General features: G+C 46.3%; 1 protein-coding gene across 2 annotated transcripts; it reads right to left on the bottom strand.

Annotated features, from left to right (window-relative positions):
- Positions 1-1,305: 1,305 nt before the first annotated feature.
- On the bottom strand, positions 1,306-23,490 carry Slc10a6 (solute carrier family 10 member 6). 2 transcript variants are annotated; one of them, NM_198049.2, is made up of 6 exons: positions 22,833-23,263; positions 12,832-12,950; positions 12,141-12,229; positions 7,559-7,731; positions 3,672-3,829; positions 1,306-2,367 (listed from the first exon to the last, which is right to left on the bottom strand). In NM_198049.2, exons 1-6 carry the CDS (start codon positions 23,207-23,209, stop codon positions 2,171-2,173), a joined length of 1,113 nt encoding a protein of 370 aa, NP_932166.1. In that variant the 5' UTR covers positions 23,210-23,263; the 3' UTR covers positions 1,306-2,170. The 2 variants fall into 2 exon arrangements, with proteins under 2 accessions (NP_932166.1, XP_038947590.1); XM_039091662.2 differs by lacking the exons at positions 1,306-2,367; positions 3,672-3,829 and having other exon boundaries at positions 7,558-7,731; positions 11,896-12,229; positions 22,833-23,490.
- Positions 23,491-23,900: the final 410 nt, after the last annotated feature.

Raw genomic sequence — 23,900 nt, 5'->3', positions numbered from 1 at the left:
ACAGAAATACTCTGGATTGGAAAACTGTCTTAGTAATCCCTGAAGTCATACTCATCCAAAAGGTACAAGACAAATGGGTAAAACATTTAACCCCAGATTACTCTCCTACATTACAAAAATTTACAAATGCAAAAATGTCCAAAATTAAGTCAGGGTCCTGATAAGGCACACATTGCACAGAGGACTGGATGTGTGGTTCCGTGGCAGGGTACTTACCTGTATATTTGAGGCCTTAGGCTTAGACCCTACCACCACTAAGTAGATAAAATAAATAAAATGTATAGATGAGGTTATGGGATAAAGGAAACAGTTCAATGTGCATAGAAGAGATAAATGGGGGGCTGGAGAGATGGCTCAGTGGTTAAGAGCACCGACTGCTCTTCCAGAGGTCCTCAGTTCAATTCCCAGCAACCACATGGTGGCTCATAACCATGTATAATGGGATGTGATGCCCTCTTCTGGTGTGTCTGAAGACACTACAAGGCACTCATATGAATAAAATAAATAAATCTTTTTTAAAAAGAGAGAGATAAATGATTGAATATATGATGATGTGATAATTAACCTACACAATGTCCCAAAAGTTCACTGGACGGCCACCCCGGCACACCCAGTGACCAACATGAGATCCCATCTCAAACCAGGCAGAAGGCAAGGACTAACACATGAGGCTGTTCTCTGACCTCCACATGAATGCCATGACATGTGTGGCCCCCTAACACAGGAATACACACAGAACAAAAGAAATAAGAACAGATTTTAAAAATAGAATTCTAACACACTGCACCAAGAATGAGTTTTAAAAAAAAACAATGGGGATAGCCACCCACATATTGCGTCCATAGAGGGAGCAAAAGAGCATACGGGAAACTGTCTTTAATGGTGTCAGGATAGAGAGGGGGCAGATTTTTACTCCCTGCCAGGCACCACCTACCACGTGACAATTACCCACCCGTGAGAGCCGGAAGTCCCAAAACAATTGAAAAGGCACTGCACAAATTCTTTACAGGGGGGTTACGATAACATATAACCTACAGAAAAATTAACATCCCAGTTTCCGGCCTTCACAATGTTTTCTAAAAGACTGATAAAGCCAAAGTGTACGAGAAATAAAGCTCTCAACAGTCAAAGACGCGAAAGTCAAGAGCTGAGAGAATAGTGGATTTTTGAAAGCTTAAAGCCACCCTGGGCTACACTTGTGAAACCCTGTCTTCAAGAAAGGCAATAGAAAAACATCGCATTAAAAGAAAAAAGGCAGGACAAACACACGGAGAAGTTAAGTGACCATAAAAGTGTTCTAGTTGGTAATTCTGAGATCATGATTTTAATGAGATGTTCTCTCAAGTCAAAACGAAGAGAAATCACTTCTTAAGACTGGTGGGAGTGAAGCACAACGCCCCTCTGAGGCAGAACAGTCTGTCTGGGATTCTGAGGAGCTGTGGGCCCACCCACTGGAGCGGCAGGAAGGAGCGAGCCTACTGGGACACGGAGTAAGGGCCAGGGGTTCACAGCAGCCCTGAGCTGGAAGGTATCTGAAGACTAAGAAAGAAGCCTTCAATAAATTACAGTCCTATATTATGCAACACTTGGACTCAGTCACTGTTCTAAAGAATGAGGTAGGTAACACAGAAGTGTAAAAGGGTTCTGAGACAATCACTGATCGACTATCAAAACACACAGGAAAGAAGCTGCAGGCTTTTCTGGTGATTGGGTGCTCAGAATACTTGAACGGACGCACATGTGTCTCTTCTTTTGGAGACTCGGGCACATCTACAGTTTGGAGATTCTGGGCACCTGTCTGTTTCTCTCAAGAGAAAGAGCTCGCCCGCTCGCATTATACACATAATCAAAATTAAATGAGGCTCAATCCCTTAAGAGTCACATCAGTGCAGCTAATCTTAGTGTCTCTTCCCTAGTTCTCCAGAGCATCTGCCTGAAGTCAAGAAGCCCGTGGACGCTCTGTCCCGCAGCGTGAGTGATGTCTCCTCTGTACGGTGTTCTCTCTCTCTCTCTCTCTCTCTCTCTCTCTCTCTCTCTCTCTCTCTCTCGGGTTACATTCCACAACGGGAGCACAGTTTTGCGGGGCGAGGCCTGCTGCTTACTGCCAACCACACCTAGTCTTCACTGGCTGCGGAGGAAGATGGAGGACCAAACAGTTCCGGGTCTCCCACTATTCACATGAAGGAACGTGACTGGTCAGTTCAGCAGTCCTGTGGTGCTGCTCTAGCCCCAGAGTTACAGCAGCCTCAGCCCCTTTATCCAAGAAGGCACTGGTCTCTCTGGGCTGCTTCTCAGAGCTGATGTCTTGGCACTCCGGGTGCTGTCTCCTGTATTGACTCTTCTGCCTCCTCTTGTATGCCTGATATGCTGGGTGTGAAAACAAACAGCGTTAAGATCACCTTAGAGAGCACAACTGAGGGACACCCCACATTCATCCATACTCCGGGGAGATCCATGTGCGGGAGGGAACAGGGGACGGAAAGGAGAGGATAGATCTGCAGAATGAACGCGTGTGGTATAGCAGAGTGAATCTCTCTATCCAGAGTTGGGATTAGTTTATCAGCTCTCTCGGAGCTTATTCACTCAGTCAGTCAACAAACCCTTGTGAGGTGCTCACTGTGCATCGGGTACTTGCCTGAGTGCTAGGGCGCAGCTACAAAGAAGCTCAGCCTGGTGTTTCTCTAAACCTTAGGGTCTTGGAACCAGGAGTTTGTCCCCTGGGAAACCCCGGGTCCCGAGTGTTCCTCACATCATTGCTGCTATACCAATAGCATGTAACAATCAGTGTACGTGGTGGTTTGTATGAGCATGCGCCCCACAGGCTCATTGGTAGCCAGTGTGGAGTGCGGTTTACAGGCATTCAGAAAGGTTAGGAGACAGACAGCCTTGCTGGAGGCAGTACTTCACTGGGGCAGTTAGGGTTTTATAGCCTAGCCCCACTGCTATTCTCTCTCTCTCCCTCTCTCTCTCTCTCTCTCTCTCTCTCTCTCTCTCTCTCTTTCTGGAACTGTAAACCAAAATAAAATCTTTCTTCTATAAGTTGCTTTTGAGCACCGCATTTCATCACAGCAACAGAAAAATATGAATATAGAGTGCATAATCAATTTTATAGGTAATCACTAAACTTACTCAGAGTGTATTCCTAAGCCAAAATAAATAAATGTGTGTGTACATACGTGTATTCACACCTTCTTGCAATTTCCCTTCCATATATAAGGATTTACACACACACAAATAATGCATATTTGGCTGACCAGATAAAAAGTAGCATGTTTTGGGTATACGTGTCCATAAATTTTCACTGTCTACACTTCTGTATACGTGTTATGTTTTGTATTTGAAAAATACTTCGCAGCCACTCAGCCGAAGTTTTAGTGTCTGTGGCACAGGAGTAAGTGAGCATTTGGGAAAGCAAATCTCAAGGCTCTGAGTAAGGCAGGACAGAAAAGCTCTCGAGATAGTTTGGTGCGGTGATTTGTTTCTGCTTACAAGATCTCACTCAGATGGCTTTGAAAGTATTTTCTGTGAAACGCCCACTGATTGAAGTACCCCGGCTTTGTACATTATAGCCCCCAAAAGTATCAGGCTAAAAATCTCACAAGAGCAGTAACCTAAGCTCACTTGAAACTGTTACTAAATGAGTTACTGGTGTAGGGAGGGAATCCATGCACCTGCGACAATGAGCAGCCCGTGCAGCACTTGGAAGAGTCCGTAGGCCAGGGCGAAGTTTAACAGCTGGACCAGGTACTCAGCAGAGAAGGACAGCTGCATCATGGCAATGCACAGCTGGATGTTCTGTGCTCCGGTCTCTATGGAAATCGTCCTGCACCTGGTGGTGGAAATAGTCAAGAGATACAAACTAGCAAAAGGAACCATGCTCCAGTGTTCCCTTTGCATAGGGGACAAGTACAGGCTAAGGCAAGTAAAAGGATGTGTTCCTTGACAGTAGTGGGGGGTCCTCGTGTGTATACAGCAAGGACGCCCTGTGGAATAGGACCTCAAGAATGCTGACCAAGAACTCAGGGTAGGAGGACTACAGACACACCAGAAAACAATGCCCACCAATGATCAGGCCCAGAAGATGCTGCAGAAAATCAGCCGAGTGATAAAAGTGACCCCAGAAAGCTCTGCAGTGACTGAAGCTACAGAACGGGAAGAGGTGACTCCAATCAGGAAGAAGCAGAAGGAAAGTTGCAGGCACAGTGTGAGCATGGCTTCCTGAGGAGGCGCTTTTTTTTTTTTTTCTTTTTTTTTCTTGGTTCTTTTTTTCCGGAGCTGGGGACCGAACCCAGGGCCTTGTGCTTCCTAGGCAAGCGCTCTACCACTGAGCTAAATCCCCAGCCCTAGGAGGCACTTTTTGTACTGCAAGCCAGTACGCTTGCAGAGGAGAACTGGAGGAGGCAGAATGGGAAACTGAGTCAGAGGCTGGAAACTGAACAAACTAAAAAGCACCAAAAACTAGGAAAAAACAAATGTCAGGAAAGGTTGCTTTTTGAGAAGAGTTCGATAATAAATTTCCTTCATTTCTACCTTTTTTTATTTTACATTATTTTGATGGTAGAAAATGGAATGAGTCCTACACGAAGACGGGGGAAAAAAATGAGAGAAAAGTGAAACAAAAGCAGTGTGGAGTGGGGGTCAAGCAACTCCATTTGTCTCCAATTTACAAGAAGCTCACAGCTGGCACACATGAAGTGAAAGGTTAAAGGCACATCATTCGGCTGGAGCTGGGATTCCACTTGGAGGCAACAGGGTATACAATGTGACGGTAGGAAATTTTTGAGTGGTAAGGTCTGTGCCACATTGTATATTTCTACCTTCATGCAAAGTACACTTCCCTCAAACTCCCTAGCTCAGCTTTATAATGCTACAAGGTTGCAGCTCACCTGGACCATTCACAAAGCAAATGCAATTACCTCTGGTCTCATCTTTGTCTCGCTATGAGCTATGAGAAAGACCAGAGAGGGGACAACACCTTGTCATAGAGTTCTTCCTTCCTCTGCAGACCAAGTCATCAGCCTCCGGCATTCAGCAGTCTATGACTTTGACCTGGAAACAAACCCAGGTTCAAGTCCAGACTCTACCACTTTCTAGCTCTAGGAACTTGGTTCTGTTCCTAATCCTCCCTGAAGGGTTTGCTCATCGGTGGTGGAGTAATCATAGCTACCTGTCAGGTCCAACAAGAAGAAAGCAGGGTAGACGGGGTGGGGCCTCACCCAGTGCTTGTGCAATGCTTGGTGTTCCCGGATGGAATGGAAACAGCGACCTAACCCTTCCTTCCCAACCCTAGCACTTTCCTGTAACCCTGTCCTGATTTAGAAATAAACCTACTTACTGCGAAAGAAAAACCATTCCCAGGAAACAGGGAAGAAAGACTTGGAATCAACCTTAACTTCCCTGCCCAAAATTGCAATTTCTTCCAATATTGTTCCATATTCTTTTTGCTTTTATTCCTACAAAGCAGAAATCAAAAACTTTTTAAAGATTTATTTATTGTATACGAGTACACTGTAGGTGTCTTCAGACACACCAGGAGAAGGCATCGGATCTCATTACAGATGGTTGTGAGCCACCATGTGGTTGCTGGGATTTGAACTCAGGGCCTGTGGAAGAGCAGTCAGCACTCCTAACCGCTGAGCCATCTCTCCAGCCCAAAACCAAAATATTCAAACAAGTTTAGTTCTGCAGTGTTGTCCAGACTTGAGATTTGATGTTCCATACCCATCACGGGTTGCTTCATAAACAAACACGTCCCTATTGTTAGATATTTAAATTGTTTCCATGCTTACCTTTATAATGGGCGTCGGAATTAGCATCTTATCATATCAGCAGTCAGGTGTCTATCTGATAGAGCAAGCTCCCGAACAGACTACTGCAGAGTGCGGTGACACGCACCTTTAACCCCGTGTCACTCAAAAGGCTGAAGCAGGTGGATAGAGTTCAAGGCCACCAGGACTACATAGCATGACCCTGTTCTCGACCAACGTAAAAGTACTGAGTTAATAACCACGAACAGGCATAAGGCTGTGAATGCAGCACACATCGCCCTTTGGAAAGTTTCTGCCGCTTGTCAGCATTCCTCTTCATCAGGGTATGGTTGCCTCGTGTCGTGACAGGCATGTCAACAACGGGCTCTTACCACCTTTAATATTTTACAGTGTTTGTGACTGTATATGCCCCAATCCAAAGGACAATATTTAAGGCAAATTCCTAATAAGTATTATTCATAAATAGTGATTCCTTCAAAACCTTGAGTAATCGACAAGGATGTAATTCCTTTAAAATCTACTCACTCCCTACGATGATCTCTATGTCGAGCGAAACAAGTTCACACCTCCTGTTTGGGATTCCCACACCACCCTTCTCGGTTTCATAGTTGAGACAAGGTCTTGCAGTGTAGTTTCTGGCTGGCCTTTACTGTTCAGAGACCAGAAAGACATACTAAGGCCCTAATCCTGACGTCATAAACTACAGCTCTGTAGTGACTAGTTTCACGTCAGCCTGAGACGAGCCAGAGTTGTTTGAAGGAACTTAATTGGGGAAATCTCAATTAAGAAACTGCTTCCGGGCTGGAGAGATGGCTCAGCGGTTAAGAGCACTGACTGCTCTTCCAGAGGTCCTGAGTTCAAATCCCAGCAACCACATGGTGGCTCACAACCATCTGTAATGGGATCTGATGCCATCTTCTGGTGTATCTGAGGATGGTGACGGTGTACTCACATACATTAAATAAATAAACCTTAAGAAAGAAAGAAAGAAAGAAAGAAAGAAAGAAAGAAAGAAAGAGAGAAAGAAAGAAAGAAAGTGTGAGGGAGTTTTTAAACTGGTGATTGACAGGGGAGGGCCCAGCCCATTGTGGGTGGTGCCACCCCTAGACACAGGGTTCTGGTTCTAAAAGAAAGCAGGCTGAGCAAGCTGGTACACAGCACTCCTCCATGGTCTCTTCTCTACATCAGTTCTGGCCTCAAGTTCCAGCCCTGAGGGTTTTTTGTTTTTGTTTTTGTTTTTTTTTTCCATCCTAACTCCCTTGGAAGATGAACAGTAGTGTGGGAATGTAAGCCGAACAAACCCTTTCCTCCCCAGGTTGCTTTTGGTTCAAGGTGTTTCATCACAGCCATAGTAGCTCTCTCTAGGGCAAACCCTATCCATGTGGCTTTTGTCTGTGTAAAAGATTACCACACCACCAGTGAAGCCTGGCCCGGCAGTGTGGCCAGTGCACCTGCCTCAGAAAGTTTATGGAGCTGAGTAGGAGTTAAAGAGATAGACTTTGTGTCTCCCATACACAGGTCTGAAAGTCTGAGCCCCAGACATGCACATGCACATACACACACACTCACACATATAGGCGCCTGCACACGCAGACACACACTCATACACAGACGTGCACAGTGTGCACACACACTCAGACATGCACACATGCACACACTCACACAGGCACACATGTGTAGTTGGGCACATGTGTGCATGCACTTGCATACACACGCACACACACATGCATACGCACACTTGCACACGTACTCGCACACACACTCACACATTATAGGTTACGCGACTGTACCTTTGCCAAGACTGGTGGGTGAGGAACGCCAGCAGGAAGCCCATGACATGGCCGACCAAGGGAAAAATACAGCTGATGACCAGAAGAGTGACATCTATGTTCCAGCCCTTTGCCAGGACCACGCCGGTAACTGCCACCACCAGGAGGAGCATGCCGCCAACAGCAGCCCCGACCTACAGCAAAGTCACAAGGTAAGTGTTTGTGAGCAGCATCAGAGTTCTTCCCTCCACGAGGCTGAGCTCAGCACAGGTATAAGAGGTTTGACCATCAGAAGTTGTAGAAGAACTCAGAGGGCTCACACCCAATTACTTCCTGTTAACGTCGCCTTCCTTTTCTTGTGCACGATGAGTGTGTGCCACAGCGCCCAGCGAGTTCCCGAACTCAGACATAGTGATTGCTGCTTGCTCTATAATACCCAGGCTATGCTCTTGCTGTGCGGGCATAACTATGATGAAGTAGATTAACGACCAGGACCCAACTAACAGATGGGTTGTCCCTGATTAGGACCTGTTGTTGTAAAAATATAAAAAATAATAAAAGTATGGTTGTCTTTTACCTCGCTAGGTTCAGCACCTCAGTGCCCCAAGATATCTGCTGGATGTCTTAATTCTCAGTCGGCAAAGCCTCTCACCCGCTCTGCTCTATCCCATATCACACTGCCGAAGGCCTCTCTCTGAGCCGTCAGCACTCTCTCTACCCATCTAGTTCCCAAGGCAGGTTTCCATGCCAGAAACACACATCCCAACTCCGTGGCGGCCCAGACCAGCCGCCCCACACTCCCTTACACTTAAATCTACACATGAAAGAACACACAACACAATAACCTTTGACCCAATTGATCAGATATAATTGCCCACCTAAACATACAAAGCCCAGTACCATCCATCCCTTAAAAACATTCGTAACAACCTGTAAATACACAGAGCAGAATCTTAACATCACCTGCCATAGCTTCTCTCCCTCTCCTGTCTCTTCCTCCTTTCCATTTCTGTCTCCTCCTCTTCCTTCAAACTCTTCTCCTGCCCATCCTTCCTTCTCATCCAATGACAGGCCTCCTTCTATCCTGTACCTGCCTCTCACCTGTATTTTACAATTTAAATGGGGAGAACAACAACAAGGACCCTTGGATAGTGGTACAAAAAAATACACAGACTTAAGGCATGTAAATAATAAGTAGGAACTAATAGAAATAACAAAAGGTCCCTGGCTAGCTAACATTGTCACAGTCTGCTTTCCTCCCTCACTGTGATAAATCACCCCAGCTAAGAGCAACTTCGAGGAGAAAAGGGTTTATTTGGCTTATATTGCCAGGGCTCCGTCCATTACTGAGAGAAGTCAGGGCAAGAACTGGAGGCAGGAATCACAGAGAGATGCTGCCTGCTGGCTGGTCTCAGCCTCGTGCTCACCTCGCTTTCTTTTCTTTTTAACAAGTATTTTTTAAATAAATACTATGTAAATACATTACATATATTCATGGGAAAATGTTGACGACTTTAAGGTGTTTTTTTAACTAATCTTATTTTTATTCATTGGGAATGTCAGACATGCGGACAATGGGCCTTACTCACATCCCTCCCCCGTGTCCTCCTCTTCAGGGCTCCTCTATCTCACTACCACTGTTCCTGCCCAACTTTACCTGTTCTCTTTTCTTACACTCTTGGGGTTCAATTACAGCTGCCAGCGTGTGCATAGGGACAGGGCCATTGATAGGAGCATATGCAGCCTCTCAGGAATTGACTCCTTAAAGCTCCTCCCAGCTTAGCTAACTTTCTCATAAAACCCAGAACCGTCTGCCTAGGGATGGTGCTGCCCACAGTGGTTTGGGCCCTGCCTCACCAATCAAAAAGACTAGTCATTCCACAGGTGTGCCCAGAGGCCGATCTGACCAGAAAACTCCCCAATTGAGGCTTTCTTCTCAGACAGCACTAGACTGTGTCAAGTCGATGATTAAAGCTAATTAGATGCTAAGGACATTGACGTCAGAGATCTTCTGGCCTAGGAAGGACTCTCCTGACCTGAGGCTATGATAAAAACTTCTTGGACACCTTTAGAACTTGTACCTGGTGTCAAATCATCACAGCATTTACAGACTGACGTGACAGACAAGGTGAAGGGACAGCTCATGTTGTAAAGAGGACAGTGCGAGATTTCATCACGCTAAGTACCAGGCTGCCTGATTTAAAATAAATGAGTTGTTTGTTTCTGGAATTTTTCCATCTAATATATTTTTCTGTAGTCTACCTGAGGCAGCAGAACCTAGAGAAAGCAAGACTGAATGGGGAAGTACTGTACCTAGGAAAATCCCAGTTCCAGAACAGTCAAGAGGCTAAACCGTAAGAAATTAGCTAAACTATAAGAAATTAGTAGGGTTGGACAGAAATGATAAGCCTCCTTATTTTAGGATCAATGTATTTCCCTTTCAAGTAGAGAAGTAAACCGGAGGGCTTGGCTTTCATAAATGAGATATTATAAACTAGTCAGACCCTGACAATGCCTCCTCGGTCCGTTTCTATTGCTGTCAGAAAATACTCGGACACTTTATATAGAGTTCCTTCAGCTGTCTCCTTACCTGTCTCCCTCTCTGCTGCCGGTCTGCTGAGAGGTGACCAGCTCTCTTGTACCATACATTCCTGCCTCAGTGATGTTCTGCCTTAAACAGGCCCAGAGCACGTTGCTCAGTGAACACAGACTGAATGAAGACACTGTGAGCCAAATTTCCCCTCTTAAGTTCCTTAGGTCAGGCATGTGGCCACAAGTATGCAAAAGTAACTAATGAACAAATAAAACAAGAAATGTATCGTGGCTTGGAGGGTGACTTCAAATACCAGGACACTCAGGCTCTGGCCTGGTAGGGAAATGCTAAGTTACATAAAGCTCTCACTGTCAGAATCTTCCTCTATCAAAAGCAATGTCAAAGTAAAATCCTGCAGAAGCATGTTACCTGGAAAGTATGTAAAACCCAAGGATAAGAGCCGATACATTGTATCAGGCCAATACGCCGTATTGGCACATGGCCCTGATCTTAGCTACTTGTGAAACTGATGTAGCAGGACCATGAGTTTGAAGCCAGCCTGTGCTGCACACTGATGCTCTCCCTCAAAATAAATAAAAATACTAAAATAATGATTAAACTGTGGGGTCTAGCTTTCCCATATTATTTAACACACTTTAATATAAACCCCACAGAATTGATGAAAGAAAGTGTTTGCTTGGGGGAAAACAATAGGGCCTTGTGTGGGCCAGGCTGGGCTGGAATCTGTTATGTAGCAGAGGCTTCTCCTACTTCTGTGCCCCAAGTGCTAGGATTCCAAGCCTGTGGCACCATGTTTGTCTTAAGAAAGGAATTTTTAAACCTGTTCTTTACACACAGCAAAACGGACACACAGAAAATGCATCTGGTTTCTCCACTAACGCTGACAAAAGTCACAAATACACAGAAAGGCTAAAATAAGATATTCTCTCTTTTTTTTTTTTTTTTTTTTTGGTTCTTTTTTTCAGAGCTGGGGACCGAACCCAGGGCCTTGCGCTTCCTAGGTAAGCGCTCTACCACTGAGCTAAATCCCCAGCCCCAAAATAAGATATTCTTAATTGTCGTCATTGAATGCTCTTTTAAGAAAAACAATGACAAAGTACTTGAAAGTTTCCATGGTCACACTGTCCTCTTGCTCTGTGAACATTTCCCACTGGGAGTGTTCCCCTTTTAAAGTGACAGTGACAAGCCTGGGAAAGGAGGGTCTTTGTCCCATGAGTACAGCCCAGAAAGAGTGAAATTAAGTCTTCCAGTGTGCTCCGTGCTCCCTGCACACAGCCTGCCCTGTCCTGTCTGGCTCTCACTGGGCATTGCTCAGCTAGGAAAGGAGCCAGAGACAGAGTAAGCTTAGGTCAGACTAAGCTTTCAATCTCAAACTGAAGTGAACAGATAATTCTGCCTAACCTCCAAGGAACCCCCACTCATCTCTTTATAAAGGTAAAATTAGCTGAGATCCCTTTTCAGCATTGAAGAAATTCAAAACGTATGTCTTCTGAGGTGATTTTAACAGTCATCTGGCAAGGACAAGCACTTGTTTCTTAAGCAGACCAAAGACAGCACTGTGAAGCAAGGAAAGGTGGGATGCCTGGGTTCCCACCATCCCATGGCCACCCCTCAGCGCTTTCGGGGTGATTTCATCCACACGGTGTCATGAGGTCAGCAGACCTTGCTGGGTACACCAATTACAAGTCTAGTAGTATGTTCCCCGGGAGTGTTTCTGCAAGACAGCCCTTCATCCGTTCTAAGGAACCTCCCATGTTCCCACACACTGGGGCTCCATTGTGCTCACTGCAGGGAGGAGCCTCACCTTACAGGTGCTTGTGGGAAGCCTAGGGGAGGGGCAGGGCCAGGCATTCTCAGCCCATGCCAGGCCCTAGTGTTTCTGTCTCTAGGAACATCACGTTTTCCAAGATGCCACAACCTGTGTGGGCCGGTGGGAGTGACAGAGCTCCAGGCCAAGGACAGGAAGGGGCTGTACTGCCACAGCTCATTGGTTCTGTCTTTTAGTCTCTGCATCTGGTGATGTGCTGTGCGTGGGAGGGGCTTCCTGACCTTGAGAATGAATGTTGCTTGCTTTGGCCACCTATAATTCACATAGATGCCGGAGGCCACAGGAACAACCAGGGACACAAGGGTAATTCCTAAAAAAGAAAGAAAAACCATCAGACAAGAGTCCCCTCTTCCCCTGATGCCTCTGACATTCCCAGCAATTTCCATTTCAGTTAGTTAACAGCTTTGAAATACAATTTTTTTTTTGAAGAGTACGTGCTATTAATACATGTCGTCACGCCTGGGCCACCATTTCTCTCAGAATCCTCCGTCAAGGGATCACAGGAATTTTAGAGGCAACGGAAATATAATGGTTAGGAATGAGAACGGTCCCTCTAAGTCGATGAAATTTCCAGCCAGGGAAGGGACTCTCAAGGACTTGTGCCATGCCGTGTGGATGCCTAGCCATTGTGAGACACAGCATGTGAGGCACAGTATGAGCTCAATAAACCTTCTTCTTCATAAATATCACACCTTGGGGCTCCACTCCACCTATAAAAACTAGCACATGGGGGCTAAGAGTCCAGATGTTAGAGATGGATTCCTCTCAAAGTGTGAAAGGATGAGAGGTAGAAATAGAGACTAAGAGGGTCGATTTAGGTAACGCTAAAACCCTCAGAGAGCTCTGCCATCCTCTACTATCTGAACCATCCTCGTTGCCGTTTCTGCTCAGTTACCCAAGCCCCGTACAGACCTATGCTCTGGTACGGGATGGTGAGGCTCTGTGGAAGAGTCCAGGACCGGGTGTAGACGTAGAGGCAGAGGGGCATCATTCCCAGAGCAGCCACTGTGGAGCAGGTCGTCATGCTGATGCTAGAAGTAAAATGGAGGAGCTTAGGAGGTAAAGCCGGAGACTGAGAACCTGGTCCTTACTTTAGTGATGTATTCTTGGGCCAGATGCCATGGTGCCCATAACCCCAGCACTGGGTAGAAAGAGACAGGGGGATCTCTGTGAATGTAAGGCCAGCCAGGTCCACATAGTGAGAACCTGTCTCAAAAAAAATTAATTACTTAATTAATTAAGAATGTAGTCTTGGGGTTGGGGATTTAGCTCAGTGGTAGAGCGCTTGCCTAGCAAAGGCAAGGCCCTGGGTTCGGTCCCCAGCTCGAAAAAAAGAAAAAGAAAAAAAAAAAAAAAAAGAATGTAGTCTCTACCAAAAGCAACTCCTGGACCCTGCTTCTCAGAGATTGCATGGGATGTACTACTCAGAGCTCACTGCTCTGAGGTCCAAAGAAAGCATCCTAGCATTTCTAAAACCACTTTGGTGCTTGGATAAGACAAATTAGAATACCAGAAAGCTGACTTACCACCTGCCTGGGGCAAAGTATTACTAAATATCAAAAAGCTTCCAAACACCTTTAACAGAACTCCCCGTGGATACAAAAGAACCTGCGTTTGCAGACTCCTGACAAGGGGTGTTGGAAAGCAGGAGTCGAGAGCCAGAGTCATGAGAGGTGGTCGCCTGGGTTAGAAATTCTCCTCCAAATGGATTCTGTGTAACCTTCTGACTAGGAAGAGGTGTTCACTTGAAATGACTCTGCTTCTGTAGCAGGGCTCCTCCCACATGGGTTCTCAGCACCAAAAGCCTGGAATTTTCTATTTGCTAGGTATTTGCCCAAAGCTTGGATTTGCAGTGTGGACTCTGCCCCTTTGACATCACCGGAGAGTACTGAGAAACAGATCTCAACGCACCCTTTTCACAATTTACTTCTCCCAGGCCCACATTCTTTCATGCTTCCGGCCTCTTCTATGCCCTCCTCCATGGACGATCTGACTTATCTGAGCTCTTCTTCCTACCCAGAGGGAACTCTCAAAATGTATGACTCAAGACTTCTCGATAAACGTACTGCTTATCTTTGACTTTGCTCATGATGTTTATCATAGCTAAAATGTATGTGGGTAAAGCTGTTGAGTTTTTGGTTTTTGTTTTTTTCCAGGTGTGATACTGTAGTCCTTTAATCTCAGCGCTCTAGAGGCAGAGGCTGGTAGATCTCTATGAGAATGAGGCCAGCTTGGTCTACAGAGTGAGTTCTAGACCAGTCAAAATGCTACATAGTGAAACTATGTCTCAAAAACAATAAAGGGGGATGGAGAGATGGCTCAGTGGTTAAGAGCACTGGTTGCTCTTCCAGAGGTCCTGAGTTCAATTCCCAGCAACCACATGGTGGTTCACAACCACCTGCAATGCGATCTGATGCCCTCTTCTGAGGTGACTGAAGACAGCTACAGTGTACTCACATACATATATAATTAAACCCTGTAAGAAAAACAATGAAGGGTTGTTGTTCTTTGACGGCCTCTAAGCTGTTCATCCTTGTGAAGATGTCCTCCATTCCTGCCACATTCAGACAGCACCCCTGAATTTTACTTGTTTAAGGCTTGATGCTCTATGTTTATATTTTTCAGCCCATTTAAAGTTTATTTTTATATGGTATAAGATCTGAAAGTATCTCGTTTTGAGAGGCAAGTGCATGAATACACTTTTCTCACTGAACCGAAGGGCTTCCTTTACACATCACATACTAATCAAATGCCCAAGTTTACTAAAACATTTTTAGGAAGCTCTCATCTGGCCCATTGGTAAGTAATTTTGGTTTTTCCTAAACAAATACCAGACTGTTATAACTAAACTGTCTCCATAAAAATAGGGTCAATGTTTCCACATAAATTTTTCTTTGCAAACTTTTTCTTATTAAAACAAAAATCTTGGCATATCTTTCACTCCATATAAGACCTAAAAGTATCTTATCTTATTCTGAGGAGGCTCTGGGGTTCAGTCCCAAAACCAAAACCCAAACACAGATATCTTCCTGCTAAGCTAGAGGAAGATTTTGCTGCCACTCTAAGCCTGTTTCTGTAGAGATGGTACCTAGGGAAGTTTTCCAAATTCTTGACCTATGCTGTAGGCCTTGGCTCTCTGTTTACCAAGTCCTAGAAGGATTCTCCATTGCGTCAGTTTAATCTTGAACTATGGAGTCCGGAATGCTCCCTGCCACCCCCGTACGGTTTTGGCTCCAGCAGCAAAAGGCTGAAATTCCTCACTATAAAAAGCCAAGTGTTGGTGGCTCACTGGTTGTGAAACCTCAAGTCCCCAGGCTGTTGTCCCCAGCCCCCACAGAATCGCCCGATCCCATAATACATTGAATGATGTTGGCAGAGGACAAGAGACGATCTGGCGATCTGCCGAGGGCTGTAAGCAGCCACCGAGCTGGAGAAGCACAGAAACTGTATGATGTACCAAGCGAAGCCACGCCTCCCAGTGTCGGCCAAGAGATTCCAATGTGGCATCAACAGAGGATGTGGCTAGCTGGATCCCTCCACTGCTCACATGGTGGAAACCACTGGCATTGTCAAGATTCCACTCACACGAAGAAGAATGGCACCATCCACAGCTATTGCAGAGAGGGAGACAGGTTTAACAAGACTGGGCAAACAGGTAAATCCTGGGCTCCCCCACAGCAAGGCAGAGCACACATTCCACTAGAAGGCAGCCAACAGCATTCTGTAATTGGGGCTTAAGTTATTCAAAGGTTATTTTGATTTTGAGTCCATAAAATCAAAGAACTCCAATTCTCCAGACTAAACTGTTTCTCCGTAAAAGAAGAAATGATCTGGTTAGCCAAATGGACACCAGTTTGCCGTAAGATCACATCCACAGAAACTATCCCAGGACGGAGTTCACAGCCTGAGTCTCCGTCCCCACATAGAGATGCTTCCCTGGGCTCCCTCCAGTAAGGGCAGCGAACATTTATTGAGATGTACTAAGTGTTGAGTACTGTTTGCCACGTTTCGTGCCTCAAACTTTCATATTCTTGTCTTTTCTATTTTCTTTTTGCTTCTCACTTTTACAATAACCGCATACGTAGATGGTATCTTTATCTTGATAACAACGACGTTAAGGTATTACTTGAATCCGGAATGTACCCCCACAGGTTCATGTTTTGAACACTCAGTCCCCAACTTGTGCCACTAAGCTAAGTTCCGTGGAGCCTTGGGAAGATGAGGTCTGGGCTGGAGTGGAGTTCGATCAGTACAGTGTCCACGTAGCGGCTAGAAGCCCTGGCCTGGATCCCCAGCTCTGAGTGAAAATAGGAATGGTTTCCCATGCCTGTAATCTCAGCACTTGGGAAGTGGAGAAGGGGAGATCAGAAGTTCAAGGTCGTCTTCAGCTACAAAGCAAGTTCTAGGCTGCTGCAAGCTTCTATCTTAGAAAAGAGGACCTGGCAGTGGGGCAGTGGTAGGTCAGTAGGGGAAGCCTTTGAAAATGCTATACCCGTCTCTGGTTCCCACCCTTGTCTTGGTTCTCTGGTCTGCACCATGTGATCAGCCAATGCCCCGTGTTCCTGCTGCTTTCCCTGCAATAAAGGACTGCAGCTCCTGTCTCTGTGAGCTGAGGAGAAGCTTTTCTCCCTCACGTTGCTTCTGTTGGCATTTATACCAAGGTTTCAAAACACCCTAACTAACACAGGTTCGATCTTGCTGCTCTCTCCAAAACCGAAGGCCAGGCCAGATCTAAAGAGTCAGGTACTATCTCTCAAGTCTGCCAAGGACCAAGGAGCTCAGAGGAGAAAACCAGGCGTGCAATGCACTCCTGTAATCATGGAACCTGGGAGGGCGAGACAGGAGGATCAGAAGGTCAATGCTGCAAGGTTGCCCCCCATCCTGGGCTGCGTGAGACCTGTCTCAAAATAAATAAATATAAAAATGGAAAGAAGCCCAGGAGAGCTTGGTGGATCAACTGAAGTACACAGACACAATGACTCATATCCAGAATCCTGTAACCTAGGATACACATACAACATCCTCAAGACATTCCCTCTCCAGGGCTACCAATAGGCGGTGTGAGCTGTCCTGAGTTGCGTTAACAAACAGCTTTCATTTTGGCTACTGTTTTACTGTAGTAACACTGACCAAAGACACTGTCTCTGTGTCAGTCACTCACCTAGCAAGGCCCTGACACCACCAGGTTGGCACTGAGTGTGCATACACAGACAAAGCCTCAAGCGATTGGCACACCTGAGAAGTGAGGCTGGCAGTCATACAGGGGCAAGGCCTTCCGGCAGGACACCAAAAATATGTCATCATTCACATGAGATATTAAAATCAGAGTAGGGCATTCTGGAAGTAGAGGCAAGGGGATCATTAAGAGCTCGAGGCTAGCCTGGTCTACACGCTCAGGCCATCTCACAGCGTAGGGTAGGGGAAGGAGAGGCTAGGGCTTTCTAATTCACTTCTCGTCCTGTTTCCATGGTGCTCATAAAACAACTGCTCAGATCTACTCTCGAGCATACACCTGAGCTGGAACGATGAAAACAAGCACACAACTATATACCCCCATTTCATGCCATATTATTTATAGTCGTCGGGAGATAGCACATGCTACTAATCCCGGTACTCTGGAAGACAGAGGCAGGAAGAGCCAGATCAGCCAGGACTATGAGGAGTGGACAGGCAAAGCAGGACACACACGATGGAAGGGCATCAACAGGATGCTCTGAGGACGATGACCCCACAAGGTGTTGCACTCGGTTAGGTAGCCAGACCCCAGAAGACAAATATCATGTGAGTCACATATACATATGTGACTTACAAGGCATCTGAGGAGCCAAGCATGAGACACAGAGCAGAAAGGCTGTGTAACTGTGTGAACGTTCTTAATGGTACATTTTATTGTGTGTGCTTTACAATGGGCCGAAGACAAAAGAGAACCTCAGAGTCCTTTACCAATACGGGAACTGAGAGCCAGGCACGGTGGCCCATGCTGTGAGTTTAGCACGTGGGAGTCAGAGGCAGGAAAATTAGGAAGTGAAAGGCTTCTTTAGCTATGAAACAAGTTTGAGGCCAGCCTAGGCTCCGTGAGATCCTGCCTCAACACAACAAAATACATATGGAAACTGAGGTACAGTGAGATCCATGGCTCCAAGGTGCTCTTCCCTGAACAGGTACAGTGCCCTGTTGCCCGACTTGAAGATGACAAGTCAGTTGGTAGATTGTGCTAGGTAGGAGCCCAACTTACACACACACACACACACACACACACACACACACACACAGGGGAGAGGGGGGAGGGAGAAAGGGAGAGGGAGAGAGGGAGAGGGAGAGGGAGAGGGAGAGAGGGAGAGGGAGAGGGAGAGGGAGAGGGAGAGGGAGAGGGAGAGGGAGAGGGAGAGGGAGAGGGAGAGGGAGAGACTCTCTTTTTAGGACGATTAAGGAGAGTCATGACTGGAGGAGACAGATCAGGCCAGCTGACACTGAGGGGTATTTGAAGAACATGGCCAATAGGAGTGACAAAACCAGGGTGTGTTTAGGGAACAATGAGTAATTCATTTTGACTGGAGTCCTCTTGCCTCTGAGGAGTTCATGGGAAATAAACGTGGACAGGTGGGGTAAACCGATTAATCCAGCAAGTGCTAGGCTACCGCGTACATATGACACAATACCATGACAGAAGTATTACAATCTCCATTTACAAGAATGGAGGCCAGATCTCTGCTCCTCCTCTCTCTGTATAGTGCCAGGCTCAAAGATACAATGTGGTAAGCGTTGGATATAATGTATAGTTTTTTCTGCTACCCCACTTTAAGCTCCAGACATACAGTGCTAACAGCCCAGCCCAGCTTAACTGGGTAGGAAAAACCACACATTACAATCAGAGGGAACCGACTTGGCCATATTGGGGTCCTAGTCACCAGAGCGGTCTTCAACCCTGGCAAAGTGGATGTTGTTGCATTAGTGAGCCCTTCCTGACCTCAACTACAGGTTCTACATATTTCGGTAGGATTCCACACACAGCGAGGTCCATGGCACAGTCAAGGCTGAGAACAGGAGCCCTGCCATCAGTGGGAAGGCCACCTCGATCTTCCAGGACCCTCCAACAGCAATTGGAGCAAGCCTGGTGCCAAGTACGTTGTGAAATCTACTGTTGTCTTCACAGCCATGGAGAAGGCAGGGTCCCCTTGGCAGGTAGAGCCCAAAGGGTCCTCATCTCTGCCCCTTTGGTTGATGGGGTCCCCATGTTTGTGATGACATTCAAGGTTATCAGCAGCATGTCCTGTGCCACCGACTGAGCAGGCCTCTAGCCAAAATGACAACTTAGTCATCGCCCTCAAAAACCACTTTGCCAACTCCTTTCCTGGTATAACGAGGAATCTGGCAACAGCAACTAGGTGATACACCTCACAGTCCTCATGACTTCCAAGCAGTAGGAATCCTTGGGTAACCCAACCCCTGCAAGAACAGGAGAGAGAGAAAGTCCCTGCCCCAATTCATCCCCGAGTACACCGAGCACCCTCCTCCCGGTCTCCATCCTGGATTCCCAAAGAGGAGGAGGAGCTGCATTCTGAACATCATCAATAAGGTTCACCGTGCAAAGAACTCACTAGGGTGTGACCCGAGGAAGCAACAGAGGGGTGGATGACAGGAAGCCAGAGCGGTGAACAGTTCAGTAAGAGGGCTGGCCTGACAGTCAGCTGAGAAAATGAATGGAGGCAGGAGCGGGGAAACGAGTCGGGGGAGCAGGAGAAGACTAGGCAAGGAGCACAGGATGCTGGGAAGGCCCTGGGCGTTGTCATGCGCAGTGGGTAGACACCGCTTAAGTCGGAACACCTGCTTAAGATGGGTGCATGGGTGGATGAAAAAAACCACCCCCAGGACGAATAAAGCAACGGAACTATACCTGGGGCCATCGCTAAGAGCTCTGCCTCAGTTTCCCCACTTGTGAGATAAAGATGTGGGATGAAGCACACTTCGATCTCATCCAGCACTGTGGACAGAGTGCCCATCCAAGACCAGCCACTGCGTTTTACTCTCTGATTTCTGTAGGCAGTCACTGTGAATCAACTCACTGTAATGAGGACATGGTTTCACTCATGAAGACGGGATATTCTTTTCCTGAGATTTAAGCATTAATTAGCGTTATGTCCATAAGCTTTTAAAAATCTAATTTTTAGTACCCACTTTAAAATTTCACCTCTGGAGCCGAGCAGTGGTGGCACATGCCTTTCCTCCCAGCACTAAGGAGGCAGAGGCAGGAGGATCTCTAAAGACAAGGCCAGCTGGATCTACAAAGTGAGTTCCAGGACAGCCAGGGCTACACAGGGAAACTTGTCTCCAAAAAGAAAATAATCTCTGGAAAGATTGCTAGCAGTTCAATGCCAGTGTAGTCTACATATTGAGTTTGAGACCGACCTGGGCAACACTGAAAGACCCTATCTCAAAAATACACAAACAGATTGTGTTTAAGAAACTCAAAATCAAAACTTAGGGATAAGGAAAAGCACAGGATATAGGCACTCAGTAGTAGGGGGCTTGCCAAAGAGAGTACCTATGTTTACTGCATGCCTACTATGTGCTGTCTCTGTGTTACTGCATGCCTACTATGTGCCAGCTCTGGGTCATATACATCCATGTGTATTTATTCTCAGGCAAGTTACTTTGATCAACATTTAAATGGCAGGGCTAAGAAATGGCTCAGTGGTAAGAGCACTGGGTGTTCTTCCAGAGGACCCAGGTTCTATCCCTAACACCCATCTATATGTGGGAAACAGCCATCTATAACTCCAGTTCTAGGGGATTCAATACCCTTTTCTGGCTTCATCTGGAACTGGATATGCATGTGGTGCACAGACATACATGCAAAAAAATACCCACACACATTAAGATATATGAATTGGGTTGGGGATTTAGCTCAGTGGTAGAGCACTTGCCTAGCAAGCGCAAGGCCCTGGGTTCGGTCCCCAGCTCCGAAAAAAAAAAAAAAGATATATGAATCCTTTTTTTTAAGTTTAAAAACTGATTAAGCCATGAGTGATGTCACACACCTTTAATCCTAGCTCTAGAGGCAGAGTTATCTCTGAGTTCGAGGCGAGCCTAGTGTACAAAGTGGGTTCCAGAACAGCCAGGATGACACAGAGAAACCCTGTTTCAAAACAAACAAACAAACAACAACGAAACCCCACAAAAACCCAAACCAAACAAAAACAACCACAACAAAGTCAACTGAGGACAGAGTTGGCGCCCGACATGGTGTACACGCCTGTAACCCCAGCACTAGGGAACTAGAGGCAAAAGGACGGGGAGTTCAAAGCCCTCCTGGGCTATGAGACCTTGTCTCAATAAAACAAAAGCAAAATAAACAAAAGTGATAGTGTTGGTAACAAGAAACAAAAGGAACACTCAATTCCACACCCTTTCTGTTCATTAGTGTGTCTGTGATGAACCAGGGGTGATGTGATGATCTGTTCATTAGTGTGTCTGTGATGAACCAGGGGGTGCTGATGAACCAGGGGTGCTGCTGATAAATACTCTCTTACCCAGAGTGTTTCAAAACACTGCTAAAGGTGTCTGCTCGCACTCCAGATGATACAGTTGCATTGCCAAATGTCCTGGGGAAAACTAAGTTACAAACTGAGAGAAACCAGACGTGAAGTCCAGCGTGAGCTCTGTTGCTGTCTTTGTAGCTATTGCTGGGCTACTGAAGGGACTTGAATCGTTTTCTAGGAATAATGAAAAGCCCCTTACAAGGTGACTATGAGAACCCAGGCGAGAAGAAGCCCAGACCTCCCTGGTATCTCTGAACACTGGTTTCCTTTCTTTCCAGAAATCCTCAGGACCTGGACTTTATCACTGTCATTCGAGTGTTGATGGACAACTTCACTGAACTTCAAGTAGGAGTATATGAGTGGAGATACAAGATGATCAAGAATTTCCTTTCCAGTCTCTTGTGAGTGAGTGACTAAGAGACATTACCACACAAGAGTTGATTACCTGTCTGTGTGGTGTGCACCTATTAAAATATATAAGCGAAATCTGTTCGATACACTAAATACTCAGTATATGTAAGAGAACTAGAAACCAGACCCGAAGCTGACTCACTGACGTCAACTCCCATTTCAGTCAACATTTCTGACTCCATTCATTCATCACAGAGTAAATCTCAAACGGCGTGTACATGCAAAGATTTAAATTTATATTCTGTATTTTCTCTAGGCAGGATTTAAGCACATTTATAAGGGAAGAACCTAGAAAGACCGTGGTTTTTAACACTCCATCCCCCTCCCCCAATACTGACTCATCTAATGTTTTGTCAAAGGTTCCTCTATTTCCTATCAAAATATTTGACTTCAAAATTGCGATTCATTCACCCTTGTTAAAGTGTGAGTGAATGACGAAGCTCGATTTCCTCCTGGAGCATTTATCTATCCCATAGTAAGAATAAACACGGCTTAAACCAGAAAGAGGCGAAGTCAACAAGGTGTTTATCATCCTGGGAACCCCAAGTGCTCCCTGACTCAAGTCAATTGTGTTTATCAGGTACCCCAATGTCCTCTGCGCTCTCACCTAAAATGTTGCTTCGAAACAAGGATGTTCTAGAAACGTTGCTGAGATCAAAGGGGACAAAAAGAGACCAAAAGAAAAAGAAAAGAGCCTGGTGGGTTCCGATTTGGTTGTGCCCCTTGCTGCCACCACCATTGCTATCACCAGCTGTGTGCGATTATTGGTGATGTCCTGGGAAATTAGAGATGCCAACAGGCGTAGGATGAGCCCATGCTTAGGAAGGACCCTTACTGCATGTGAACCAAGTGTTGCTCAGGACAGAAAAGGCTGCCACAAAAGCAGAAGCTAATCACAGCCTCTGACTCCCAGGCAGATACTGGGAAACCCTGCAGAGCTTCCCGACTGTGACGGTGACTTACCTGAGGTCCATATCTCCATCAACCCAGAAGGTGAGGACATTAGAGACGGTGCCCCCAGGGCAGCTCCCCATGATGAGGACGGCAATAGCTTGGAATGGTTTCAGACCGAAGCCAATGGCTAGCAGATAAGCTGTCAGAGGCATGAGCCCAAACTGGCAAAGCAGGCCCACTGCGATGCCCCAGGGTCTTCTGAGGTGCAGCCAGAGCTTCCGACTCTCCACTGAACATCCAAAGGAGAACATGACCAGACCCACCATCACAGCCGACAGGACTGTGAAAACAAGCTTCAGGCTCCCCTGTCCCTCCATTCCCACGGGTGGGTCTTCCTCCGTGCTGTTGGCAGGGCAGGTGGAGTTGCCCTCGCAGTCTGCGCTCATCTCGACTCATGAATTAGAACACGGGAACCCAAAGAAACATCAGCAGCCAGCACTGGGCAGGTCTATCCAGCCGTGTTTCCTAATAACGAAACAAAGGGACACGTGGAGAGTCCTTCCAGCTGCTATTGGCTAACCTCATGCTAATCTGATCAAGCTATTCCCAAGTGACATGGTAAAAGTAATGTGCTCAGGCAGGAAACTCAGCAAACGCTGACAAGACAGGCTTTCCCCTCCAGTCTCGCTAACTACTGAACTTTTTAGTGCTGAGGGAGACAGACAAGTGTATTGTCAAGTGGAATGCCTGGCCCATGTCAACAGTGGCACATCGTGTTCTAGGGAAGTAGGCCAGATGCCAAGACATCACTTCTTCAAATGCAGCAGGGATTTCAAACAGCCGGCACGCAATGTTATATGCAGCCTGAACGACTAAGTCAGGAAAAAACAGGGAGAGCCGTGCCAAAGCCACGGCCTCCCAGCCGGCATTCACAAGACTTTGTTAGATCTTAAAGTAAATCGGCTGGCCTGGAAAATGTCGGAGGCTGAGGATCATTTCAGGAGACTTTAAATTGGCCCTTTCTTTTTCTTCTGTTATTTCTCCGAGGATTTGTGTCTAAGCCCAATAATTAGACACCTGCGAGAATAAAATGGGATTAAGCACTAGGTTGTGTCTCCTAAAATGTGTGGAAACTTG

The sequence above is a fragment of the Rattus norvegicus genome, chromosome 14 (assembly GCF_036323735.1).
Source record: "Rattus norvegicus strain BN/NHsdMcwi chromosome 14, GRCr8, whole genome shotgun sequence".
NCBI lineage: Eukaryota > Metazoa > Chordata > Mammalia > Rodentia > Muridae > Rattus > Rattus norvegicus.
Note: the sequence above shows the minus strand (reverse complement) of the source record. Positions and strands in the feature narration are given on the sequence as shown.